This window comes from Ochotona princeps, chromosome 8 (genome assembly GCF_030435755.1).
Source record: "Ochotona princeps isolate mOchPri1 chromosome 8, mOchPri1.hap1, whole genome shotgun sequence".
In the NCBI taxonomy this organism is placed as follows: Eukaryota; Metazoa; Chordata; class Mammalia; order Lagomorpha; family Ochotonidae; genus Ochotona; species Ochotona princeps.
In genome coordinates this window covers 61,922,405-61,948,336 of record NC_080839.1, presented here as the reverse complement: position 1 = coordinate 61,948,336, position 25,932 = coordinate 61,922,405, and the positions used below count along the sequence as shown (strand labels likewise).

The window sequence follows — 25,932 nt, the reverse complement described above, 5'->3', positions numbered from 1 at the left end:
TAACCATCATGTAGTAAAAGGGCCTTTCTTATTCCCTAAGAGAGATTGTTGAAGACTGAAGTCAAAACGGTCAGTAGGTTGGATGCCTTTGTGACTGAAGGTGAAGAAGTCCTTCTAAGTGTCTCACCGGCTGAGTAGAAACCCCTCTTTGCCTTCCTCAACCAGGTGGCTTCCTAGAAGATGACCATAGAGGACCTTCCAGATTTTCCACTAGAAGGAAACCCTTTGATCGGAAGATACCCGTTCCTGTTTCCAGGCGCTGAAGCACCAGTTATCTTCTCCATCTCGGCAGCACCAATGCCTTCCGACTGCGGTACGTCAAGTAGCTGTGCTTACGTTCCCACGGCTGCTGGCTTTGTTTTGCGAGCATGCGTGTGTGTTTGTGTTTAGATATACATTTGTTTTTGTAAAGGCAGAGTCGGGGGTGGAGAGGGAGAAACAAGAAAGACAAAGATTTTCCGTCTGCTGGTTCATACCTACCAGCCAGGTTGGGTCAGGATGAACTCAGGAACTCTGTCCTGCTCTCCACACATGGGTGGCAGGGTCCCCATTACTTGGGTCATCTTCGGCTGCCTTCCCAGGCACATTATCAGGGAACTGGATCCAGAACAGAGCAGCTGGAATTCTGATGTGGGATGCTTGGTGATGCAAGTGGCTGCTTAACGTGCTATGTCACCATGCTTGTCCCTCAACTGGTGGATTCTGTCTTAGGCTCTTTATGTTTTCATATTTTTTTCCTTAAACTATTGGTTGTGATTTTTTTTTATGAAATTGCCAAACTTTTTCAAAACTACAATTGTCTAATGCCTTTTCTGCTTCTTAAGCTAAAATGCCTTGTTTCTGCTGTCAGCGTTTTTATTATGTAAAAAAAAAATGTTCATTTTAAGCATGCTGATGGATTGAGAAGACTCTATTTTTGGAACGCAGTGCTGCTTCGACGTCTCGCATTCTTCTGCTGTCGACATGTTTATTTGGCTGAGTGTACTAACCTGCCAGAACGGCGAGGGGAGGAAGCCTGCCCCTTTCAGACGTGAGAGGAAAGCAGTTCAAGTTTAAACTGGACAGTTTAAATCTCCTCCTTAAAGCTTCAGTTTAGAAACACTCTCGCTTTTATTTGTATCAACTCGTTTCCCCAGGATGGTATTTTATCTGATAGTTGATAAGCAAATAGAAGGAAATAAGTTTGAGAGAAACACATTTGATAGAATTGAGACATTTCCAATTTAATTAGAGTTTTCCAAGTGAAATATTGGGCCATCGTTTCAAATCATCTCTGGAGGTAGAGCTAACAGACTTTTAAAACATTAGTAGATGCAGAACTATTGCCACGTTCATCCTGGTAAATCGTCATGGGTCAGGGTCCTGCGTTTTGGTTCGAGATTCTGTAGTAGCTTGCCTGGAGCCGTCATCTGAAGTTCTGTGGAAGACCTGTACCTTGATTTTAGGAGTTATTTGCAGCTTTGCTAACAATTGTCTGGATTTCTTTTCAGGTATAACAGAATAGTTATGCCAGGGAAACCTTGCTTCTGACACTTGTTTTATCTTGAATTATAGTTGCCTTATTTACTTTCCTAGACTATAGTTCTTTGGGGGGTAGACTAGCAGTCGCATTCTATTTTTGCGTATCTCAGAAAGGTTAACATAGTCGTTTTTTCAGTCCCAGTTACTCAGCATTTCTTGAGTTTATACATCCAGAAAGGTGATAACAGATAGTGACCTTTTTGTATCCAGTTGCCCTGACCTAAATGCATAGTTGTTTTCTTTCTGTTTTCCTTATGATTTACTTATTTGAAAGGCAGAGTGATACGGAGGGAGGAAGGGAGAGATAGTGATAGAGATGTAATCTTCCTGCTGCTTGTCCACTCTCCAAATGGCCTGAACTGGTCCAGGCTAAAGCCAGGAGCCCAGAACCCCATCTGAGTCTCCTTTGTGGGCAGCAGGAATCGGAGTCCTTGGGCCTTCTTCTGTTCCTTTCCCAGGTACAGCAACAGAAAGTTAAAAGTAGTGCAGCTGGTGCTTGAACTGGCAGTCTGATAAGGGATGCCAACATTGCAAGCAGGGGCTTAATCTGTTGTGCCACAAAGCCATCCCTGATAGTTTGTCTCGATGGTTTAAAAATGTTAGCTGTCATTTTGGGTGCTGTGGCATAGTAAGTTAGGCCTCCACCAGTGGTGCCAGCATTCCGTATGGGCACTGGTTTGTGTCTTGGTTGCTCCACTCTGATCCAGCTGTCTGCTTATGGCCTGGGAAAGCAGTGGAGGATGGCTTAGGTCCTTGGGATTCTGTACCAATATGAGAGACCCAGAGGAAGTGCTTGCTTCCTGGTTTTGGATTAGCCAAACTCCAGCCATTGTGGCCATTTGGGGGGGAGTGAACCAGTGGTTAGAAGATCTCTTTGTCTTTCCTTCTCTCCGTAATTCTACCTCTGAAATAAAAATAAATCTTAAAAAAAATGTTTCCTGTCTTCCCATTGTATTGTTTCTGATGAGAAATTTACTGACATTTTCTCTGTACATAAAGTGTATTTATTGTTTTTTTTTCCTGGCTGCTTTTAAGATTTTATTATTGTTTTTGAACAATTTTACTGTGATGTGCCTGGGTATGCTGTCTCTATTTTTCTTTTTTTTTGAATGCTTGCAGGAGGGTCTGTTAACTGTTTGCATCTAGTTTTTAAGTTTGAAAAATTTGTATTTCAGATATTTTTTCTGATTTTCCTTCTTTTCAAAGACTCTAGTTGTATGTCAGATGACTTAAAGTATCCCACGGCTCACCAGTGCTTTTTGTACTTAGAAAAATCCTTTCCTCTCTGTTTCATCTTGGGTAGCTCCCACTGCCATGTCTTCACTTTCATTAGTCTTCTCTTTGGCAGTGTCTAATTAGCTGCTTACCCAGTGCAATTTCTATTTCAGATGGAGTTTTCATCTTAATGTTTGAATTGGATCTTTTTTTTTTTTAAATGATATGTTTGTCTCTTTTTAGCCTTTGAACATGTAGGACACAATTGTCATGGCTGTTTTAATGTCCTTTTCTATTATGTGTCTGTCAACTCTCCGTCTGTTTTGATCTGTTGTCCTCTAGATTTTGGGTCATGTTTCCCCCTGTGTTTGCATGCCTGATAATTCAATTGGATGCCAGACATTGTGGATTTTACCTTAGCTGCTGGGTATTTTTGTTTTCTCTTCCCAATGCTTGTGAGCTTTGTTCTGTCTCTTCCTCACCACATCTGGAAGAGACCCCACTGCAAAGTTCTGGGTGGGAGAGGATATCCTCTGGTCATGCATGCCTCTTCTCCCTGGTGCCTTGCCTGGTCATGCAAGTGACCTTGGTTTCCCTACATTCTCAGCTCTGACTCAGGGAGTCGCTGGACTTTTGTCTGGTCTCTAGGCCAGTGTGTGGTCCATAGGCCTTCACACATGGCACTGTAGTCTAGAGACCCTCCCAAGGCTCTTGGATCGGATCCCTCATGGACCAGCATCTTTCATTGTCTAATATCCGGGTTCTTGAAAACCACAGTATTTCTTGGGTACGGAGTCATATTGGAGGGAATGACAGGTTTGGCTGCCATTACTCTATTTTAGCTTAACTCAGACATCTTCTGTGTTTTCTCTCCCTACCCTGTTTTCTTTAGATGACGAATTTGTGTGGGAGTTTCAGATTTGCATGCAGTTAGATATGTTCATGTGCTGCATGACAGCATAGAAGTGAAGATGGTGAGTCAGTCTGTGTGCAATCCTGGCTCACCCACGTATCAGCTGTGTGGTTTCGGGCAAAGTGCTTATTTCCTCTGTCCTTTTGTTCATTCATTAAAACAGTGAGAATACCTGCCTACCTCATAGGGTTGCTATGAGCACTAAATAAACTCATAGAGCTTCTGGAAGAGTCATTGGCCTCTATTAAGCACCAAACATTCCCTAATTACCACTATCATTTAAATCAAACCATGTGCTGTTTTGCATTGTTATGTGTTATTTTTTTTTTGAACAAATATCCTTCCCTGGTTTGTTTTCTTCTTTTCTTGAATTCTTACTTCTCTTGTTAATCTTTGCCAGAGTGTGGGCCTTAGTGCAACAGTGTTGGCGTCGTGGGACTCTTGTTGGAAGTGTGATCTCAGGTTCAGCTGAGGTGCACTGGATCAGACTCCACAGTGTAACCAACCCCCTGGGACTTCCTAGCCCCATTCATGTTGGGGAATCTCTAGTTGCAGTGAACGAAAGAAAATATATATTTTTTTAATTTCCTCTTACAAAGAAATCCTGGTGAAGCTATGATTCCATTGAAGTTATTTAACCAAATTAATTAATCTTGGGAGAATTGACAGCTGTGATATCTTCTCTTCCACTCCAGGAACAAAATGTATCTCTTTTCATGTAAGTTCCCTGCCCCATTTCTTCAGTTTTCTCTTAAATAGCTTCATACATTTATTGGAATTTCATTCTTATTGTGTGCAGGATCCTTTTTTTCTCATGTTTCTTAAATTAAAAAACCCCCCTAAAATATAGAAAGTACAGTGATAGCAAACAGATGAATCAAACATACCCATCAGCAGAATGAGCCAGTCAACGAAGCATTTCATCATATTTAACTTCTGTTTTCTATTGAAACAAAATAAAATCTTTCCTCCATTTTCCTTTTTTCTTTCTTTTTCTGTCCCTAAGATTTGTTCATTTATTTGAAAGGCACAGTTATGGAGTTAGGGGAGAGAGAAGTCCTCCATCTGCTGGTTCACTCCCCAGGTGGATGCAAGGGGTGGAACTAGGGTGTTGTGCGACAAGGCTGGATCCTCCCCCGTTTTCCTTCCCAGTGACTCCCCTTGCTTCTCAGAGGCAGCTGCTATTTATTGTTTCCTGTGACTCTTCCAGGTCATGTTGTCAGACACACACCACACGTGAAGGTCTAGCGAGGAGGGAAAGATTGGTAGTCCTTCAGCTTGTTTTCTTCACTTGTATGTTTCCCGAGTTCCAGTCTTCTGTATCAGCGGATCTTTTATTGCATTATTAGGCTTAGAATGCAAGTTCTTGTTTGTGTTGCTGGGCCACTCACAGATTTTAACTTGCCAGCCTTCTCAATCATTCCTTTTCAGAGATGTACCATCCATCCACACATCTTCTGATATTTGTGTTTCTTTCTTTCTTTTCTTAAAAAAGATTTATTTATTTTTATTGGAAATTCAGATATACAGAGAGAAGAGAGACAGAAAGACCTTCTGGCCACTAACCAGATTTACAGAGAGAAGGAAAGACAGGGAGAATGATCTTCTATCTTTTGGTTCACTCCCCAAGTGACTGCAGTGGCTGGAGCTGAGCTGATCTGAAGCCAGGAGCCAGGAGCTTCTTCCAGGTCTCCCACATGGGTGCAGGGTGCCAAGGTCTTGTGCTGTGCTTCACTGCTTTCCCAGGCCACAAGCAGGGAGCTGGAAGGGAAGTGGAGCAGCCGGGACATGAATCTGTGCCCATGTGAGATTCTGGTGCATGTAAGGTGATGACTTTAGCCACTAGGCTACCAGGCTAGGCCCTGTTTTGCTTTTTTAAAAAATATGTATTTTTATGTATTTGAAAAGTTGTTAGAGATTGAGAGAATTGATCTGGCAACTCATTCCCCAAATGGCCTTGTCAGCTAGGGTTATGCTGGGCCAGATCCAGGAGTCAGGAGCTTCCTGCAGGTGTTACCTCGTGCCTTCAGGGGCCCAAGCACTTGGGCCATCTTCTGCTGCTTTCCCAGGTGCATTAGCAGGAAGCTGGATCAGAAATGCAGCAGCCCTGTCTCCAGTTGGTGCCCTGTGTGGTGTTAGCGCCACAGGCAGGCATTTAACCAGAAAGCCATACCACATCCTTGGTTCTGGCTGTTGTCGCCTGCTGGCTCAAAGCGACTGAATTGGAAACAAGTTCAGTGTCATTTCCTTCAGGGACTTAATTCATCTTCCTGGGATCTGGGATACTGAACAAGCGTCCCTGGGTTGCGCAAACCCAGCAGATGTACCTTTCATCCTGGAATATTCGGTTTCCACCAGGAGATCCATTCTCCTCGATGAGCGTGTGCGTGGGGAGGGGAGTAGCACAGAGTTCATTTCTGCTCATGGAACCCAGCGTCACCCCCAAGACGGTACCCTGTGCGTGACCCTCTACAGTGCACATGACTGCCAGGACCTGTCTAGTTCCCCACCACTGGCCAAGCCGGTGCCCCAGCCTTTCTTTCCCAAAGAGGCTGAGTTCTGATTCTGTGGTGTGGCCCCTCTGCAGTGCTCCTTTTTGCTGTAACTGTGCACCCCCTTCAGGGTGATTGTCAGGGTTTTTTTGGGGGGGTGGATCTCAACAGCCTGAGCGCTGAGAATATTCTTCATTCTCACAGAAGGCGCGACAACCAGAGCGTGAAACCCATTGTTATTCATGCATGACGTACATGCTGAATTCATTGATTGTGAATAAGCACAGAGTTCCTTCTATGAATATACCACATTTTTTTTTTATCTGTTCTTCTATTGGAAAGGCGTTGTTGGTTTTCTCTCTGTTATAACCAATGCTAGATTTAGAGTAAGTGTTTTCTTGCAGAGGTCTGCTTATGGACAGATACTGAAGTCTATTTAATAGGTGCATATTTAATGAACTTATTTAATTGGATATTATTATTTTTCCACTGTTTATTTATTATCATTATCCGTATTTAATGGATTTATTTATTTGGCTATTTAATAATATCCAATGCCTGGAAAAGTGATCAGCTAGTTAGTGGATGGATAAATGAGTCGGGCCAAAAAAAAGCCCATCAACTGTACAAGAAGCACACCCTCATCTGTTTGTGAGACCTCATTCAAGGTGCTTTTCCGTGTTGGGTTCTGATTGTTTTTCTGGTTTTTCTAAGTTGAACTGAAGGTGTGACCAACTATTTGATGTTACTTTTGCTCACTGCATGCTGTCCCTTTCCCGTGGTCACCTGAAGACCAGCCAACTAGAGCTCCAGTAGGATTTTCTGATCTTGTTCATGTTGCTTTGTTGTTGATTGTCAGGGAGAAAATTGCCAAGTCAGTGGCTGCTTAAAAACATTTAAGACCCAAGAGGGTACAATGCATGAGAGAAATTGAGAGCATTACTCTGGAAGATTACTTTGTGGGCATGCCTAAAGGCAAGGGCCCACACGTGCAGATTTAACCAGCTGAAAAGATCCAGTGGGTTAGAATCCGATTCAGGTCTTGCTTTTACCTGTCTGGTCTGTATTTCTATTCTAGATAACAAAGAATTGGGCTTCAGTTTCCCCCAAGTTATTTACATGGCTGCAACATGCTGTTCTAGTAATAATGCATATTCCTCCTTGTTAAGCCAGTACACGCGCAGCGTTAGGCTGTGGGATGGTCTCATGCAACTCTGCCTAGTGAGTTGGCCAATGCTTGCTGTGATTGTGCAGCTCTTGCCATGGCTCAGGTCGTTTCCACTGAGGTGTAGGTGCAGTTTCCACACCCTTGTTTGAAACTACCCTTTATTTTGTATATTCCACCCAATGTTCTCATTCAAATGATATCCAATCAGCTATACAAATGGCATCCAATTAGTTGTTCTCATACAAATGTTATAACAATGAGAACAAAGATTACCTTAATACTTTAACAAACCTAAAAGTGGGGATAAGAACAAACTTACTGGAGCTGGTTGGAAACTCAACAGCCACCAATTAAACAGAAACTTGCCAATACAAAACTTTTGAATAATTACCTCAAAGCAAAGGAGCAAAGGGAGACATTTTTAACTTTTACTTTTTCTAACAGATTTACTATTTTCAGATATTTACTACCACACCTACATATTAATATTCAAAAGAGCCTTTTATAAACAGATTTCAAATAAGACTTTAACCAGTTCAGATATTAGCACATCAGTAAAACTCATTCCTCATATTTTCTGGATATCCCCAACTTTCTATTTCAGGGTAATAATCACTCTCCTGCAGAAAAAGCGTTTAAAAGTCCCAATATTTTTTTAGAACTCCTTAACCACTGATGAATCATATTCCATCTGTCAATATCTTTGATTTACAATTGAAACAATCCATTTAAATAAAAGAATATGCTAAATTTATTTTAAAAGATGCAAATAGTCTTTTACCCTTGCCCAATTTATATTTACTAACTGTATGAAGATGACCCAGGAAACATACATAATTCTGCAACAGAAAACTCCAAAACCTAGTTTGCAGCAATCAAAAGGTTTAACACTCCCCAGTCAGTAAACACAGACAGCCCACATGCTAAATATTTCAAGGTTTTCCTGAAGCAACTTTAGCTGGAAAAAGAGGTACAAAATTGAGATTACAAGTTTATTCCACCTTCGGTTTCAAAGAGCTGCAAGGCTAGGTGCTGTTACTGCAAAACAGAACCTTTTCTTCCACAAAACTCACATACACTTAACAAAGAGACAGACAAGACAGACATGTGGCCACACAATCTAGAAACCAGACGTTGAGAACCCAAAAACTGGAACTCCCAAACCAGATGGCCCGTACAACGTCTTGTACGGTCCGGACTCAGAAGTTAAGCCGCGTCCAGCCTTCTTTACGAGTCCCTGATGAGTACTCCCAGAACAGAATCAGATCGGAACAGAAGGTGAGCCCCATTATGGGTAAAAACTCACCAATGACCGGTCATACAGAACTAAGCGACTCCTCCTAAGGGTCAGTGTGAATCCTGTGAGCCAAAAAGCCAGGATCAGGTGCTGGGGCCGTGTTAACCATCACGGTAGCCTCCCCAAACTACTGAGCCTGGTTCCAGAGGCTGCAGGATGGCCACTGCCCTCTGACCAGGGATCTCTTATCTCGCTGGGGCCTCCAAATGTTGCAGGGTGCGAGCGAGATCACACCAGACATGTCTAAGGTTTATTAAGGAGTCTTTATTAATCAATCTTGAAGACAGCAGAGCACAATGGCAAATTACTAGCCCATACAGCAATCCACCTAGTCATAATCCAACCAATCATAATCCCAAAAGAAACAAATGGTCATCATCCTTAATTCCATCTATTAAGCTGAAGACCTATGTCCCAGCTTCCCCAACAATATATGTTATCCTAAGAGACATGCAACAAATAACCGGGACACACTCACAGAGAACCTGGACACGCTTACAAAGCTGCAGACATTCACCTTTCCCTGGCTTCTCTGCCCACATTCCACTACTGCTAGGCCTCACCTCTCCTGGAACTGCTGATAGCACACAAACCAGTAACAACATTATTATAACCATTGTCCCATCTAAGCAGCACACAGGGACCATGCTCAGGGGGTTACCTGTCCTGGGTCAGCCAAGAGTCGAGGTGCCAGAGTAACAGAAGCACCTGGCCAGAAAGAGAGTGAGAGCCCCTGCTTCATGGGCCTTTTAAAGGGGCTTGTGAGGGGAGTGGTTACACACAACCCAATACCATCCCCTCTCAGTTGATAAGTGAGTCACAGGTGGGCAGGAGCGAATACCTAAGTATTGTGGGCTAAGGAGTTGATTAGTTGATTGGGATGGACAAGAACAGGAACAGGGCTGGTAGCTAAAAATACCTAAACTAATTGGACTTCCAGTATCCTGGATCATTTAGGATGTGGGGGAAGTGGTTGAGGATGCAATTACTATTTCGTTGCTGTAGGACCCACCTTCAGGACAGAGGTTGGGGGACCCAGCCAAATTTCATCTGTCCACTTGTCAATGGGTGCTGGCTATCACAGGCTGCACCCCATAACAGTAGGCGTCTGCCAAAGAAACGAGAAAATGAAAGTACTTAGAACAGTGCACTCAGTGAACAAAAGAAAACAAATCATTTGCTCAATTCCTGTGTGGTGTTGATTTAACTCACTTTTTTATTTTTTTACAATTATACTTGAATTACTCGTGAAAATTTCATGAGAGACCAGGTGAATCATCTTACATTGCTTCGTTGTTGAAACATTTTGTATCATAGAGAGAACACGAGTTTACCTGAAGTCATAAGCCCAGGCATAATGAAAGCTGTGTGTCTGCGTTGTGTGTTCTGTTGACAAATCTGAAGGCAGAGCCTTTTATGTTTTGCCAAGTTGACAGTGTTAACTTAGCAAAGTTTCCCCAAGTCACATGAACTTGAAAAGGAATTAAGCCAGTACTAATTTTTTTCCTGAAATTCCTAGAAATTCTTAAATCATGTAAGCACTTGTGTTGGCTTGCATCTATTGAACACATCTACGTGTGCCTAAACATGCAGACAGACAGCAGGAGAGAACCTGCAGCTTCTTTCCAAGTTTAGCCACATGTCAGGTACAATCCTACAAACCGACTGGGTTGTGAAGGAAGCAGAATCCAAGCAGAGCCTGTAGCAGGGAGAGCAAGCCAGCAGAACCTGTTCAGTTAGCCAGCACGTTCTCATTTGCACAGTCTTAAGGATTCTTAAGCAGTCTCATTTTGTTTCTAGATGCGTCTGCATACAAATCACAGAATGCATCCTATGGTCTCTGAGGGGTTCAGGACCCCTTCTTTTCTGAGCTACTCCTGAAAACAGATAGGTAGCCATCTTTTTTTTTTTTTTTTTTTAAGATTTATGTATTTTACTTGAAACAGTTGCAGAGAAAGAGGGAGAGACAGAAACAGACATCTTCCATCCGTTGGTTCACTCCCTCCATGGCCACAGCAGCCAGAATTGGGACTGTCCAAAGCGAGGAGCCAGGGACTTCTCCCAGGTCTGCCATGTAGGTGCAGGGGCCCAAGGACTTGGACCATTCTGTTGCTATCTCAGGCCATTAGTAGGGAGCTGGATTGCAAGCAGAGCAGCTGGGATTTGAACCAGCACCCATATAAGATGTGGTGCTGCAGGCATAGGATTAGCATTCTGTGCCACCATGCTGGACCCCTGAGTAGCTGTCTTATCCAAGTTAGCTATTCTCCAAGTGGCCAGTGGCTCCAGATTATCTTTTGTAAAGTTTACCTTTTTTTTTTTTTTTTTTGTCAAGGTGCAAGATGTTAGCCCAAAGTCAGTTCTGGATCAGGTAGAACCCCTCTGTTGTGTTAAGAAATCTTTGAGAGGTAGAGAGATGGAGACATCTGGATTGGTTTTCCTGTTCTTTAGCCTGACCTGGTCCACCCTGGGCGTTGTGGGTATTTCAGGAGCAGCATGTTTTCTGCTGGTCCTGGCTCTGGGTTGGAGAACTGCTTCAGGTAAACGTATTTCCTCCAGCACCTAAAAGGATTTGTACTGCTCGAATCTTGCTCTTTTTTTTTTTTTTAAAGAAAATTAATTAATTAATTTTATGCTACAGTTCCAAAGGCTCTGGGACTTGCTCTTTTTTTTTTATTCATTTTTTTAAATTGTTAAGTCAGATTTATAAAGAGAAGAAAGAAAGATCTTCTGTCCACTGGTTCACTCCCCAAGTAGCTGCAATGGCTGGAGCTGAGCCGATCTGAAGCCAGGGGCCAGGAGCCTTGTCTGGGTCTGCCCTGCTGGTGTGGGGTCCTAAGGCCTTGGGCTATCTTCACAGGCGGGAAGCTGGATGGGAAGTGGAGCAGTTGGGATACAAAGCGGAGCCCGAATCAGATCTCGGTGCATACAAGGCAAGGACTTTAGCCCCTAAGCTGCACCAAGCCTGGGACTTGCTTTTAACTGCTTATTATTGTTGATTATTTTTTTTTGGAAACTTTTATTCACTGTTTTTTTTTTTTAATTTCAGAGTTTTCTTTCTTTGATCCTAATGATGCATCATGCCAGGAGATTCTCTTTGATCCCAAAACTTCAGTTTCCGAATTATTTGCCATTTTAAGACAGTGGGTTCCTCAGGTCCAGCAAAACATTGACATTATTGGAAATGAGGTAAGGAGCCCTGGCGGCTTAAGTTTTGCATTGTCAGAACTGCTAGCATGGGAAGACAGTGATGGGGAGAACGCACCCCGCCAGCTGCTGCTGTGTGGCGTCTGGGTGTTGTGGCTGCCCACGGGGCTGCATGCTCAGTCTGTGCCTGCTTCTGGCCGCCCACTCTAGCTCCATGCTTTATCCCAGATCCTTGGTCAGAGCAAGGGGAGGCAGGAATTCTTTTGTGTATGCTATAATTAGGAAAAAGAACGCTCCCATTTTATCGTCTGCCTAGGCACCAAGAACCTCACGCCCCTCCTGGGCCAAGCGCAGTTTGCATGTTTGCTTCTTTGTACAAATGAATTTAGCAAACTTGATTACCATCATGGTCTGTCCACACTTGAGGATGGTTTCCTAAAGGTCTAAACTTACATCTAGTTTTTTAGAAAAATATTTGATTTCTTGCAAGAGAAGGCTCCTTGCTGAGCAAGCTGTCATTCTGTGCGAAGAGAGCACTTAGCCTTTATTCCTTAATATCATGATACCCACTGGAAAGAAAATTGTGCTCGTTCTGAGAGGAGCGTGTGTCTTGGAGTGCTAGATTACCTCGCGGGATCTTTCAGAACTCTCTGCCGTCTCGTGACAGGTTCAATTTTCATTACTGTTGCTGAGTGCAGACTTAAAATTCTGTATAGACAGAAGTCAGTTCTGTCTGTACAGATCACAGGAAGGTGAAGTAATTGAGATAAGTACAGCGGCTTGGTTCTCATCGCTGATGTGAAAGTAATTGGTCCTTGAGTTGTCACGTCCTAATTCTGTTTTCCTCCGCTCCCGCAGATCCTTAAGAGAGGTTGCAATGTGAATGATAGAGATGGCTTGACGGATATGACTCTTCTGCATTATACCTGCAAGTCTGGAGCTCACGGCATTGGTAAGTGTGTGGCGGGTCTGCTCATCGATGGATCATCTGCGTTTGTGCTTGTATAATCTCAGTGTGTGCCAGTCAGCATTCCTGGTGATGGAGACAGTACCCAAGTAGGTGAGGCTCTTGGCTGCCTTTCTCAGGTGTTTGCTCATACCCGCCTGGCCCCTGGCCTCTCTCCTGGGACAGTCCTCCTGCCTGCTAGCTGACTAGATGAGAGTGATTGACAGCACCCTGGAAACTTCCTGTCAACCCAGGCTCAGTCTTCCAGGCACGCCAATCCCAGCAGCCACCAGGCCTGTTGTGCACATGTTTTACATGTAGACCTAGACTATCTGGTCCTACATCTCCCAAAATTGGCTTTCTCCTGTGCTTTACCATTTGATAAACGCCCCCTCTCATCCTGTACTATGTCAGCACTTTTTTCTTCCCTTGTTTCCATTGTTCAGTAGAGTTTTAGGCCCTGCGCAGTAGCCTAGTGGCCAAAGTCCTCGCCTTGCACACACTGGGATCCCAAATGGGTGCCAGTTCATGTCCTGGCTGCTCCACTTTCCTTCCAGCTCCCTGCTTGTGGCCTGGGAAAGCAGTTGAGGATGGCCCAAAGCCTTGGGACCCTGCACCTGCATGGGAGATCTGGAAGAAGCTCCTGGCTCCTGGCTTCGGATTGACTCAGCTCTGGCCATTGTGGCCACATGGGGAGTGAAGCAGAGAACGGAAGGTCTTCTCTATCTCTCCTTCTCTCTGTAAATCTGACTTAAGAAAAGAAAAAGTAAAAAATATATAGCGAGAGAACTTCTTAAACTATGGATGGAGAAGGATTTGTTTTCTGTTGATGTTTATTTACTTATATTTTTCTATTGATTTTTCTATTTATTGATTTCTGTTAATTTCTGTTGATATTTACTTATTTATGTTTCTGTTGATATTTATTTCTTCTATTGGTGATTTTTGGGCTAGTAGTTTTATAAAATAAATAAAAATAAATGTGTGAAAAATGAAATAAAGACATGAATAAAGGTCCTGTGTGGGCCCAAATGCTTTTTTTTTAAGGTTTTTTTTTTTTTTTTTAATTTGAAAGGCGAATGTACAGAGAGAAAGAGAGAAATATCTTCCATCCACTGGTTAACTCCCCAAATGGCTGCAGCAGCTGGAGCTCAGCAGATCTGAAGGCAGGAGCAAGGAGTTTCTTGTCTGTCTCTCACATGGATGTAGGTCCCAAGGCTTTGCGTTATCTAGGCCACAAACAGGGAGCTAGATGGCAAGTGGAACAGCTGGAATGTGAACTGGCACCCATATGGGATCCCCGCACTTGAGAGAAGAGGATTAGCCAATTGAGCCATTGTGCAAGGTGCCCCCCCTCTAAATTTTTTAAGGCTTAAAATAATCTTGAAAGTAATAGAACAAGAAGAAACGTAAAGAGAGGGACAAGAAAACACAGATGACAGTTGGGCTGGCAGTAGGCACAGGCCACACTTGGAACAGCCCTGGCGTCGTTGGTGGTGGCTCCTAGTGGTCCATCGGGAGGACATCCAATGTGACATCCAATGTGCCTGTCCCACATGCTGCCAATCAATGTGCTGGATTCTGCTCATAACAAACAGTGGGTAATGAACATCTGTCTATCCTCGTGTCTGCATCCTTCAGAATCAGTTCCTCCATGTGGAGTCTTCGGGGTGGAAGTGCACACTCAGGGTGCTTTTTGCTTGGGTTTTTAAAGATGAGGTAGTAGAAAGCCAACATTTGCATTCCTGAACATTTGTACCCAAGAAGACTGAGTTAGGAAACCCTCTTCAGGTGACGTTGAGACAGCCGTCAAGTTTGCGACCCGGCTCCTGGACCTGGGGGCTGATGTCAGCTTGCGCAGTCGCTGGACCGACATGAACGCCTTGCACTATGCTGCCTACTTTGATGTCCCTGAGCTGATCGGTGTAGTGCTGAAGATGTCACGGCCAAGAGGTAAGTGTCCCCATGCGGCCGTGAGACGCCGAGGGGTCAGACCCTCTGGCTGAGACGTGAGCATCCTGGTTCAAGGAGCCTTTGCCTGTTTTGTGTGTCTTCCCCATTTTACTTCTGAGATAGTTTAAACTTTTCCTTGTTGAAGGACTCTCACAGGAGGATTAGTACAAAAAGCTAAAGAAAGTGAGAAAGGATTTTCTCCTATCACTGGTTTCTCCAGCATTCACAGGGAGCTTTGTGTGTAATTGAGTCTGTGGACCTCACAGGGTTTGGTCTTGTTTGGGTACCCAGGAGTCGGGCGAGGCAGCTGGAGTGAAGTGGTGAGGGTGTTTGGTTTTGATGGCATTCATCTCCGAAGTTCTGCGATCCTGCGTAAAGATAGGGCTTCACACGGTGGTGGTCACCTTTTCTCTCTCTCGATGGTGACGTCCTACATTGGAAGATCAAAATGTTGAAACATCAGCCTGGTATTTTGACTTTCTGTCTGGTTCATTTCTTGAGGGTCCGTTTTCTTTTGATTAAAAGAGGAAGGCGTTGCTTTCGGTTAACCATAGTGTTGTATTTCCTTTACTGTAGAAGACACGTAGTAGAGACCTCATAGGTAGTTTTGTAGAACATTCATTCCTAAGCTCTGATTTCCTCATTTGTCCATTTCTTCTTTTAAATCCCATCTTTTCATTTTCTGAGTAATGTTGGGAAGAAAGCTTCTGTTGTTGGTTGCAAGTCCAGTTTGCCCTGAGTGTGTCTGGGTTGTTTACAGATAGGGTGTGTGTGTGTGTGTGTGGTGGGGGGCAGGTGCTGTCCAATAGGTTAGAGTAGTATTGTGAAATCAGAGGAATAGTAATCTTTTGTTTTTGGACTGTGTGGTCAATTTTACAACTACTCAATTCCATAATTGTGACATGAAAAACCTGGAGACTGTATGCCAATGAGTGAATGTGCTTGTGTCCTGGTAACAGTTTCTGACAGCCAATTGTGAGTGATGTTAATCCGCTGGGTCATAGAGTGCTGATTTTAGGCCTAAATTAAACTACTTCACTTTAGTTGTCATGGCACATATGCATGAGCTGTAATGAGATTATAGTGTACAAGCCTTGTAAATATGAATTATTACCATTATTTGCTTTAGAATGGTTTAATTTGCGATAGTGGAAAACCCACGATATCACTCCATCTTGTAAAGAATTTTATTGCACTAAGAATATAAATGGATTCTTCTAACTGGGTTACAACATAAGGATTTTGTCCCATTGTGAAGTGGTGCTGCTAGTGGGTTCATTTATGTGATACCAACAGCTAAAAAGAAGATGCTTTTCTCCCCCTCCCCCTAAGATCCCCTGTCTCCCTTTAAATTACAAGGGTTACATTTAAGATTTTAGTTGACGTACTTGTGCTGTTTAATTGCAGATGTGGATGTCACTTGCAGTGACTTTAATTTTGGAACGGCTCTGCATATTGCTGCGTATAATTTGTGTGCAGGTGCTGTCAAATGCTTGTTGGAGCACGGAGCAAATCCTGCATTTAGGGTAAGAGGTTTCATTAAGACTGCGAAGCACTGAAACGTCTTGTTTCCCAGTAGAGAGTCGGGTTGGGGTGTTACAACTGTGTGGGCCAGCAGGTGTTGCTGCACCCTACTTTGAGAGCCACAACTTTTAAAGAGGACATGATGCCGTAACTAACCACAGAAAGTGTTCTTAACGTTATTGTCACTGTCATCGTTGGATGATCGTCACCCCTGATTACTTTCCTTACTAGAAGTTCTCACTTCCCAACGTTAGGATGTTGACAGAAGCTGGCTCTGAGGAGCCAGGGCAGAACACAAGTCTAAAGTTGGGTATTCTGATATTATATGTATCAGTGCAGGTTTAAAAGATTTTTTTTTTTTTAGAGATAACTTTCCCCCATCTCTTGCTCTCTGTTCTTTGAAGAATTTGAGTTACTGCACTAGTTTGTAGTTTTTCTTTGAAATCTGGGGTAAAAATCGTCCACCGCCATACCAGCAATCTGATGATATGTCTTCCTACCGTGTATTTATTTGGAGCATTCTGACTTGCCGGTGGCAAGCTGTGAGTCGAGCCCCCAGTCATCCACATGGAAGCACTTGAAGATGAATCAGTCATGGAGAAGGAAGAAAAAAAGTCTCCTGGGTAGCAAAGAAATCTTAGTTTCTCATATTGAAAGAAGATGTGAAATCTAGACTCTCATGAAAGTCTGAGGTCTTTGGCCATGAGAGTAAGAAGGAAGGTGACAGGACATGAGAAGGGCAAGCCCAGTGGGTTTGGTTAGCATGCAGATGGCGTGGGCTGCTCTGTTATTTCCACTGGCAGCCCTGGAAGTGGCCCTGTATTACGTCACTGGCGTCTGCTCACCTGATGTTCCCAACTGGCTTTTTGGAGAGAAAGTTAATATTGTCTAGCTTTCTGCAATGTTAACTCTGAAAGGGAGAGGGTTTTCTCATCTGCCTTTTCCTCGTTGGGAGAACCACATGGGATAATCTCAGTGGCAGGTTTCTGATTCCTCAAACACCGTGGGAATGACCTGGGCTTGGAACCGGCCGTTTGTCCCTCTCACAGGCTGAAGGCCTTTAGAGTGAGAACAGGACGGTCTTCATTATAGCCACAGTTTTAGGAGGACCTCGGTGCTCTGCAGAAGCGTGTCTTGCCATTGAGCCTTCCCCGTGCTCATGTCTCCATCCCCGTCTCTGACTAGTTCCCGTGTTGTCTGTAGTCCATCTCCCACCAGAACACGTGCTTGTCTATGGCCTGGCCCTCTTCCTGTCAAACCTTCAGAACCTAGCCTGGTATCCGGTGGAGACAGACTTTTTAAAAATAAGTAGATGATGGCTTCCACTTATAGGCTCCTCCCAGCAACTCATGCTGCGCCAGGAGACAGCATGAGTTGAACATTGTCTCTTCGTCTGCAGAACGACAAAGGACAAATCCCCGCCGACGTCGTCCCAGACCCCGTGGACATGCCCCTGGAGATGGCCGATGCCGCGGCCACTGCTAAAGAAATCAGGCAGATGCTCCTGGCTGCAGTGCCCCTGTCGTGTAACATCCCCAAGGGCCTACTGCCCAACTACGATCCCGTCCCTGGCAGGACGATGCTTGCGTCACTCGGCCTAAAGTTGGGGGACCGTGTTGTCATCGCAGGACAGAAGGTACTGTAAGTAGCTGCTGTCTCACAGCCAAATCCAAGGGTATCATTCCATGGCCTGCCTTTTAAAAAGTATTTAGGATTAGTATTCAGCTTCTGTAGTTTTCCTGTAGTATGTCTGAGAATGGATTTCAAAAAGATTTATTTTTGTGTGTATTTTGAGTAATTAGATTAGAGGCATATATACTGAACATGTTTGTATAAACCAGTCATCCGGGTTTAACTTTATTGATCTTGTTTCATTTTTACTTCCTCTTACTTTGTTGCTTGTCTTTTTAAATTTCGTAAGTGTTTTTTTAAAGTGTCAGTTTTGACTTTTGTTGACATCTGATTTATCAACATTCTCTTCTGTGGATTATGTGTTTAGTCAGTGTCTAAGAAATATGCTGCATTTAAAGTTTGTATTTACATTTAATTTCTGTTTGCTTTTGAGTGGTTTTTTTGTATAGAGAATTAAGTGCAGACTGAAGTTTGCTTTTCCAGATGTGGTTATCTATTTTTCAGCAACTTTCATGGAAGAAACTATTTGTTCTCTACTCAATGACTGTTGTACCTTTTCCAAAAGTCAGTAAACCAAGTATGGCATCTGTCTTACTCTAGTGATTTTGTGATTATCATTCCTTCAGCTGCTGCTGACCATTGCTGTGTAGTTAAGTCTTTAAAGTCAAGTAGCGTTCATGGTTTTATTTTTTCCAAAATCATTTTACTTTTCCTTGTGTGTTTCAAAATCAGTCTGTACATGTTTATTTAAAAAAAAATCCTGCTTGGATTTTAACTTGTGTTGAATCCGTAGATCAGATTGGGGAAAGTTGTTGTCTTAAAAATACCAGGTTTTTTTTTTGATTCACAAACATAGTATGTCTTTAGAGTTCTTTGGTTCATTTCATCAGGATTTTATGGTTTTAAACAAATAGCTGCTTTGTTAGATGTTTACCTACATTTTGCGTGGTTTGGGTGTTATAAGTAAATTGTGTTAAAATTTTAATTTCCAGTTGTTCATCACTAGTGGCTGATTTTGATACATTGAACATGTGTCCTGCAGTCTTAATAGCATGTATTCATTCTCTTGGCTTTTTTGTTTGTTTGTTTGTTTGTGCCTTGAGTGGACTGGCCCATGTAAACAATCGTGCTGTCTTTGGGAAAAGGCAGTTTTGCATCTTTCTTTTCAGTCCTGATGTACTTCATGTGTTTTTCTTGACTTATTTCCTTGTCTAGGTCCTCTAGCACAAGGAATAGGAATGCAGGAGCCAGCTTATTGGCCTTCTTCCAAGTCTTAGGAGATAAACACGCAAGTCTTTCTTTATAAAGTGTGATATTTGTTAGTTGTAGACTGTACAGATGATCAGATTGAGGAAGTTCCCATATATTTCTAGTTTGTTGAGAGTAATTTTAAAAATTGTTATCATGAAAGAATGTTGAAATTTGCTAATTTTTTGCCTTGGTGAAGATAATACGTCTCGTCCTCATGCAGTCTGTTGATGTAACAGGTTACATCTAGCCTAGCTCCGAGTTCCCAGTTCCAACCTCACTTAGTCACGTTGTTTTATTCTCTTTGTGTGTTGCTTGATTTGACTTGGTGTTATTTTATGAAGACTTGCTTTCTGCATTCATGGGTAACAATTTGGCCTTTAGTTTTCTTTTTTAGTAATGTCTTTGTGATATTAAGGTAATTCTGACTTCATGAAATGAGTTGGGAATTGATCTCTCCATTTTTATCTTCTAGAAAAGCTTGCATGGATTTGAAACCCTTTTTAAAAATTGTTTGGTTCAATTCACTGGTGAAGCCATTTGAGCCTGGAGTTTTAGTTTATTTTTTAATTTTTTAAAGACTCATTTATTTTTATTTGAAAGGCAGATTTACAGAGAAAAGAAACAGGAATATCTTCATCCACTGGTTCACTTCCCAAGTGGCCGCATCGGCCAGAGCTGAGCCAATTCCAAGCCAAGAGCCAGCAGCTTCTTCTGGATCTCCCATGTGGGTGCTGGGGGCCAAGGTTTTAGGTTATCTTCTGCTGCTTTCCAGGCTCCGAGCAGGGAGCTGGAAGGAAAGTGGAGCAGCCTTGACATGAACTGGTACCCATATGGAATGCTGGTGCTTATAGGTGGAGGGTTAGCCTGTTGAGTTGCTATGCCAGCCCCTGGAGTTTTAGCTTTTAAGAACTTCATATATTCATTTCAGATGTGAGCTTTAAAAGTTGTGTCTTTCAAGGAATTTGAACAGAGAATTGTTCATAATATTTTCTTTTAAAAATAATTATTCAGCTGAGAGATGGGCTGATAGGAGTGGAGAGCAGGAGAAAGGAAGAGAGACAGACAGAGAATGTGATGGTCCTACCCACTGGATCTCTTCCTAAATACTGGCCACAGTTGGGTCTGCGCTGGCACCAAAGCTGGGAGCTGGGAACACAGCCCAGGTCTCCTAGGTGGGGAACAAGAACCCAGCTGCTTGAGCCGTCCCTACTACCTCCCTGAATCTGTATTGGCAAGGAGCTGGAGTGAGGATGCAGAGCTGGGAGCTGGACCTAGGCATTTTGATGCTGGATACAGATGTTTTAACCACTTCACTAAATGCCTGCTCCTGGTCATGTCTTTTCTTACTGTCTTTGTGAATGACTGAAAGTCTGTGGCAATGTTCCCCTTGTATTTGTGATATTTGTTTTGTTTTTTGTTTGTGAGTTTTTAATTTGTATCATTGATCCTTTCCCAAGCCCTTTGTCTCTGCTAGAAGTATATTCATATTTTCCTTGTAAAAGAATCTGCTTTGGGTTTGTTTGTTTGTTTTTCTCCAATCTATTATTTCCCTCCTTTTGCTTGCTGCTTCGCTTTCTTGCTTTTCCTTTGCTTGTCTTGAGGTGGACATGTAGATCATTGATTTGTGATCTTTTCTAACTACAGACATTTAATGCAATATGTAAATTTGTCTCTAAATCCTTCGTTTGTTGCATCCCACACATTTTGATACATTATCATTCTTACTTAATTCAAAATATTTTTTAATTCCCCTTGTGATTTTCTTTTTTGCTCTTTTACCTATGGGTTATTTAGGATTATATGATATAATTTACTAATATTTGTGAGATTTCCATGTATTTTGGGCACTAGTCTCTGGTTTAATTTTAACATGGTTTGAGAATATGTTTAGCACTTTTTTTTCTTTTGCATTTTTATTGTTAGATGGAGTATCACCCATTTATAGGGGGGTAATAGTCTATAAATATCAGTTGAGTCAAGTTGGTTTGCATATGGTTTTCATTTTTCATAGTCCTTGCTGATTTTCTGTCTCCTTGCTCTGCTGGTTACTGAGGGAGAGGTGCAGTGAAGTCGCCAACTGGAGTGTGGGTTTGCGTATTTCTCCCTAGGTGTCTTGATTTTACTTTGTGTGGTGGCTCACTTGTTGGGCACACACACACGCATTTGGGTTCCTTCTGTCTCCCTGATGGATTGATTCCCTTGGCATTATTTGATGTCCTTTTTTATTCTTGCTAATGCCCCTTGCTCTAATGTCCACTTGGAGAGAACAAGATTTGTTTAACTTCCATGGTAAAGTTATAGGTAAGACCCTTATTTAGTATTATTATTAATAGTACTTAAAAACCATTCTGATATATGTATATATATATATTCGTTTTAGGTTGGGACGTTAAGATTTTGTGGAAAAACTGAATTTGCTAGTGGACAGTGGGCAGGCATTGAATTGGATGAACCAGAAGGAAAAAACAATGGAAGTGTTGGAAAAATCCAGTACTTTAAATGTGCTCCCAAGTACGGTAAGGCTGGTGCTTTTTGACTTAATAAGAATTCATTAAAAAGAAAAAACCCACCAAATTATACTGTTTTTTTAGTTCTTCAATAAAAGGTTACTCTCACTTGCTTATGTGATTAATGGGGGGGATATGGATTTAGGGAGAACTTTTTCGAGACATCAAATGTTATGTCACATTTCTCCACACTGCTGAGAGCAATAGGATATAGGAGAGAGAGAGAGAGAGAGAGAGAGAGAGAGAGAGAATATGAGAATATGAGAATGTGGGAGAGTGTGGGATTCAGGGACCAGGCTAGACATGCATTAGGGCAGGTTTGCCCCACCATAAGAGAGATGTGCTGGGGATATGAGGTAATTTCTCTTTGATGGTTTCTATTTCCTCAGTAAATAGGAAGTGAGGTGAGGAGGTTGTTAGTTGACACTGGGGGTGGGAGGTGTGGATGGAGGTTTGAGGGGAGAGAAGGTGTACATGGCCCTGTGAGGCAGTGAGAAGGCGCACAGTGCAGGAGAAGGTGCTGAAAGACGAGCACTCTGAGGCCCCATTGGGAGACTGCGGTCATAGCTGCAGGTGAGACTAGCGGGCATGGTGAGAGCCTTCCTTAGCCTGGGTATAGGTGCTGACAACTCGGAGAGGTCATTTTCACCCAGGTCACTCTCTTCTAGGGTAAAAACAGAAGGAAAGTGGCAAAGGAGTTGAGGATGTCTGCCGGGACAGTCGTTAGATGAATAGGAGAAAGTAAGTGAGCTGGGCAGGCAGATGAGGGCACGGTGAAGGGGACAATGGACCAGGAGGAAGTGATAGCGTGTTTGCTGATGGGGCCAAGGAGTCTAGCAGAGCATCGGGGACGCAGGAGGAAACTGGCCGCAGGGTAGGAAGCGGTAGATGCTCGCAGGGCCAGTGGTGACCAGGTCACAGTTATGATGAGATGGTTGCAGGGACATCTCCCTGGTGGTGACAGACCCAAGGAACTGCCAGCCAGGGTGGGTGTTACAGGAGCACCATGCGCCAAGGCATCGGGAGTGCAGGAGAGAAGGGCAGGGTACCAGTCTTGTGCTGCAAGTTTCCTATGGACAAGGAGGGCTGACTTCCTCGTTTGGCCGGTAGTCTGTGCCCCACACCAGACCCTCACCAGAGAAACCATCGCTGCTCTGCATTTGGCCAGGGCGGTGAAACAGATCAACGGAGAACCTGCCCTGTCCCTTCCCAGCCAGGATCAGCTGATGGTGCGGAACAAGCTGCCATGACTGCCTGGGAATTTGGGAGAGCCGGGGTTCAGCTGCAGGAGGAGGGAAGGAAAGCAACTGTGTGAGAGACCCTGCATTTCCCAGGGAGTTTTCAGGGGTTGGGAGGGTTGCGTCTGGGTGGTGGGTTTAGAGAAGCAGCTGACTGAAGTCTCAGGAATCTGGTAGGAAACAGGGCAGGTATGGGAACCGGGACGATGGGCTTGCTGGTTTTATTGGGAAGGGTCCATCCTCGTGGTTGCTGTCTCGGGAGGTGATGAGGACGGTGGGGAGGAACCTTTCCGTCCTTGCTGGGAGAAGGCATCCATCCACTTCCCTTGAAGCTCCCCCCTCAGCCACGAGGATGCCACAGGCAGAGGCTTCACTCCCAGGGAACTGCAGAGCTCTGGACTCCACTTAGAACCCAGAAAATTGAAGAAGTGAGTGAGGCTGACCTCCTGCTGACTACTGTGCTGGCACATGTCTTAATTAGTGAAACTTGTTTCACACACATGCTGGTGTCCACATGCACACGCATGTGTTTACATGTGTGTATCTGTATAACCTGCCACATACATTTAGATCTGGTTTTGTCCCTTACTCTGGGTGGGATGGATAACACTCCCCTGGGTCACTGTCTTTCCTGGGTGCACAGTCTGTCCTCTCTCAGCCGTGGGGACAGCAGTGATGATAAGGGCACGAGTGTTGCTCTGGCTGTACCTGCTCCCTCCCTGCTCCGTGGCCTGCACCTATGACAGACTGGGAGCCAGGAACCCCATCCATAGGGATCCAACCACCGGAGCTGCTGCCTGCCAGGGCGCATGCTGTAGAAGGAATCTGGCATCCACAGTGGTGCTGGGACTCGAACCCAGGCACTCCTGTGTGGGATGCAGGTGCTCCACTCTGCTCCCACGCCTCCCTCATTGCTTGGGAGGTGAGAGGCTGTCAGTGAGACCCGGAGTGCGGCAAAGCTGGGCTGTACCAGGCCAGAGAGCAGGCTTACCTGGCCGGTATTGAGCTTATGGGCTTGGCATCTCCACAATGTCCCTTCAGTCCTATATGGTGGTGACAGAGCCACAGGGAGTGGGTAAGCGCTTCGGGCTGTGTGCTGTGCAGCTCTGCAGGGCTGGGGTGGGAAGTGTCCAACCTTCATGATCGGTGTTGCAAAGTCTTTCTGTCTTCTGGTTTTGGTTTTTTTCTTCCTGAGAAGATCATAGAATTTCTTTTCTTTTTCCTTTACCATTTTTTATTCTTTCTTTCAGTGATACTCTGGGAGGAGTTGGAGTGAAGCACATATGTTCAGATGGGCCCGTTTATCTGGGAAGTCGTTGATCTCTTACAGCTGTCCTCCCTCGTGTGTTTAGTCCTTGATCTCATTTTTGGTTACAGCGACAGGTGTTTGGAGTCGGAGCTCAGCTGAGTCCCCCAGCAACCCAGCGCCCTGCTTGCCAGTTCTCCAGTCTTAAATGGATACCCTGGATCATGGGGCCTTTTCTGGAAAGGGTTTGAAATAAACACCACCCTGCCCTCCAGGTTACAAAGAGAAGACATTATTTCTTTTCTTTTTAAAGTTATTGTCTTCTATGATATTAAAAGACATTATTTTTTAATGCTACAACTCAAACAGATTTCAAAGATAATTGTACTCTGATTAGTCTCAGAGGTATGTTCTAGTTTTCAGGGTTTTTTTTTTTTTGGTATCTGTATATATCTACACATACCATTTTTCACAAATGTAATAATGTTAAATATGTAGCTTAGAGCTCATTTTCTAGATTTGTTTTTCATGTTTTTGTATGTTTCTAAGGACTCTTGTTTTACTCATGGTTGGTGGCACAGTAGTTCATAGATAGTGATAATTCATCCCTTTACAGCCAATCCATTATTTTCCCCCCATATTTGTGAGCAGTTTTGCACAGGGGGCATATTAAGGTGTGTGGTCTTTCGCTCCTATTTGGATTATTTTCTACTGATAAATTTCCAGAGGTGTGACTGTGGCATAGAAGTAGTAAAGAGATGAAGACAATCTAGTAAATAAACTGCTTTGGCTCTTAAAAACTATCTTTCCTTTATAATCAAATAGAGACCTGTAACCTTTGTGTTTCTGTGAATGCAGTGATGTCCTTATAATTCATTACAAGGGGATTGGGTTAGAAGTTTCGTTTTTCAGAAAGGCCATACACACTTCTGTTCACAGAATATAACATAATCTCTTTCTTCGAACCCTGGGAAATGCCAGACATCATTGCCATTCCCATCCCTATCACCATCCTCAAGCTGTGGAGTGTGTGTGTGTGTGTGTGTGTGTGTGTGTGTGTGGCCATGAAAATAATTGAGGGAAAAAGAATAGAAAGTCAAGGAAAATCACTTTGGGAGGAACCAGGGAAGAGAACATTGCAAGTAAGTCAAACAGAAGAGATAGGTGGCTGACATGAAGCCGCACTGAATCTAGGGATGGGGCGTGGGAGGGAGTGTTTTGCGATGAGCTAGCCCATGTTGGTGTGCTCCAGCTCTAAGGAAGCACTCTGTTTTGTTGGAGTCTTCAGCGTTTCTGTCCCTTTGAAGCCAGTTGTTTTTGCTAGATGAAGTTTTAGTCGTCATACGTACTTGCTCAGCATGGGAGCATAAGAGGGCACTTCAAAATATCCACGGAAAAATGGAGTTGTGTGATGAGGCACATTCTGCGCGAAGACCCTGGTCTGCTTACCATGACTTGGGTGTCTATTTTTAGCCGCCTTAGCCAGACAGGCGTGGTGTTAGCAGCCTCCGAAGTCTGCGTGCTCTAATTGACGCCGGATGTTTGGCCACCTGCGTGAGTGCCTTCTTGGTGGAGCTGTGTCTTTCCCACTGCTGCGGATGAGCCCTTTGCTGGGTCCCAGGCTCTCTCGGGCAGCACACACTGTGCGCTTCTGGTTGGGAGGAGGAACTGAAGGCGGCACCTTTGGGAAGTTTTGTAGTCTGTCCCCACCATAACTGAGTGCCTCCCTACCATGTTCAAGGCACTGTCGCTAGGCAGGCTCAGGAAGTATGAGCAATGTGTTGTGTTTTGTTTTTGAAAGGCGTACAGTGAAGAAGAGAAAGGAGACATGGACATAAACAGCTGTAACGGGGCGGGGGGATGTAAGTCCTAAAGAAATGAT

At 43.7% G+C, this 25,932-nt stretch overlaps 1 protein-coding gene across 5 annotated transcripts in view; it reads left to right on the top strand.

Annotated features, from left to right (window-relative positions):
* CLIP4 (CAP-Gly domain containing linker protein family member 4) overlaps positions 1–25,932 on the top strand; it is a 74,638-nt gene that overhangs the window by 18,426 nt on the left and 30,280 nt on the right. For 3 of the 5 annotated variants that reach the window (XM_004582705.3, XM_058668127.1, XM_058668128.1), the window contains exons 2-8: positions 166–313; positions 11,656–11,795; positions 12,612–12,705; positions 14,491–14,652; positions 16,060–16,178; positions 17,576–17,812; positions 21,440–21,575. In XM_004582705.3, coding sequence (XP_004582762.2) covers positions 181–313; positions 11,656–11,795; positions 12,612–12,705; positions 14,491–14,652; positions 16,060–16,178; positions 17,576–17,812; positions 21,440–21,575 — 1,021 coding nt within the window. In that variant the 5' untranslated portion in view covers positions 166–180. Of the gene's footprint in view, positions 1–165; positions 314–10,406; positions 10,498–11,655; positions 11,796–12,611; positions 12,706–14,490; positions 14,653–16,059; positions 16,179–17,575; positions 17,813–21,439; positions 21,576–25,932 lie in introns of those variants that run through there. The other 2 variants (XM_058668131.1, XM_058668130.1) reach the window with 2 other exon arrangements.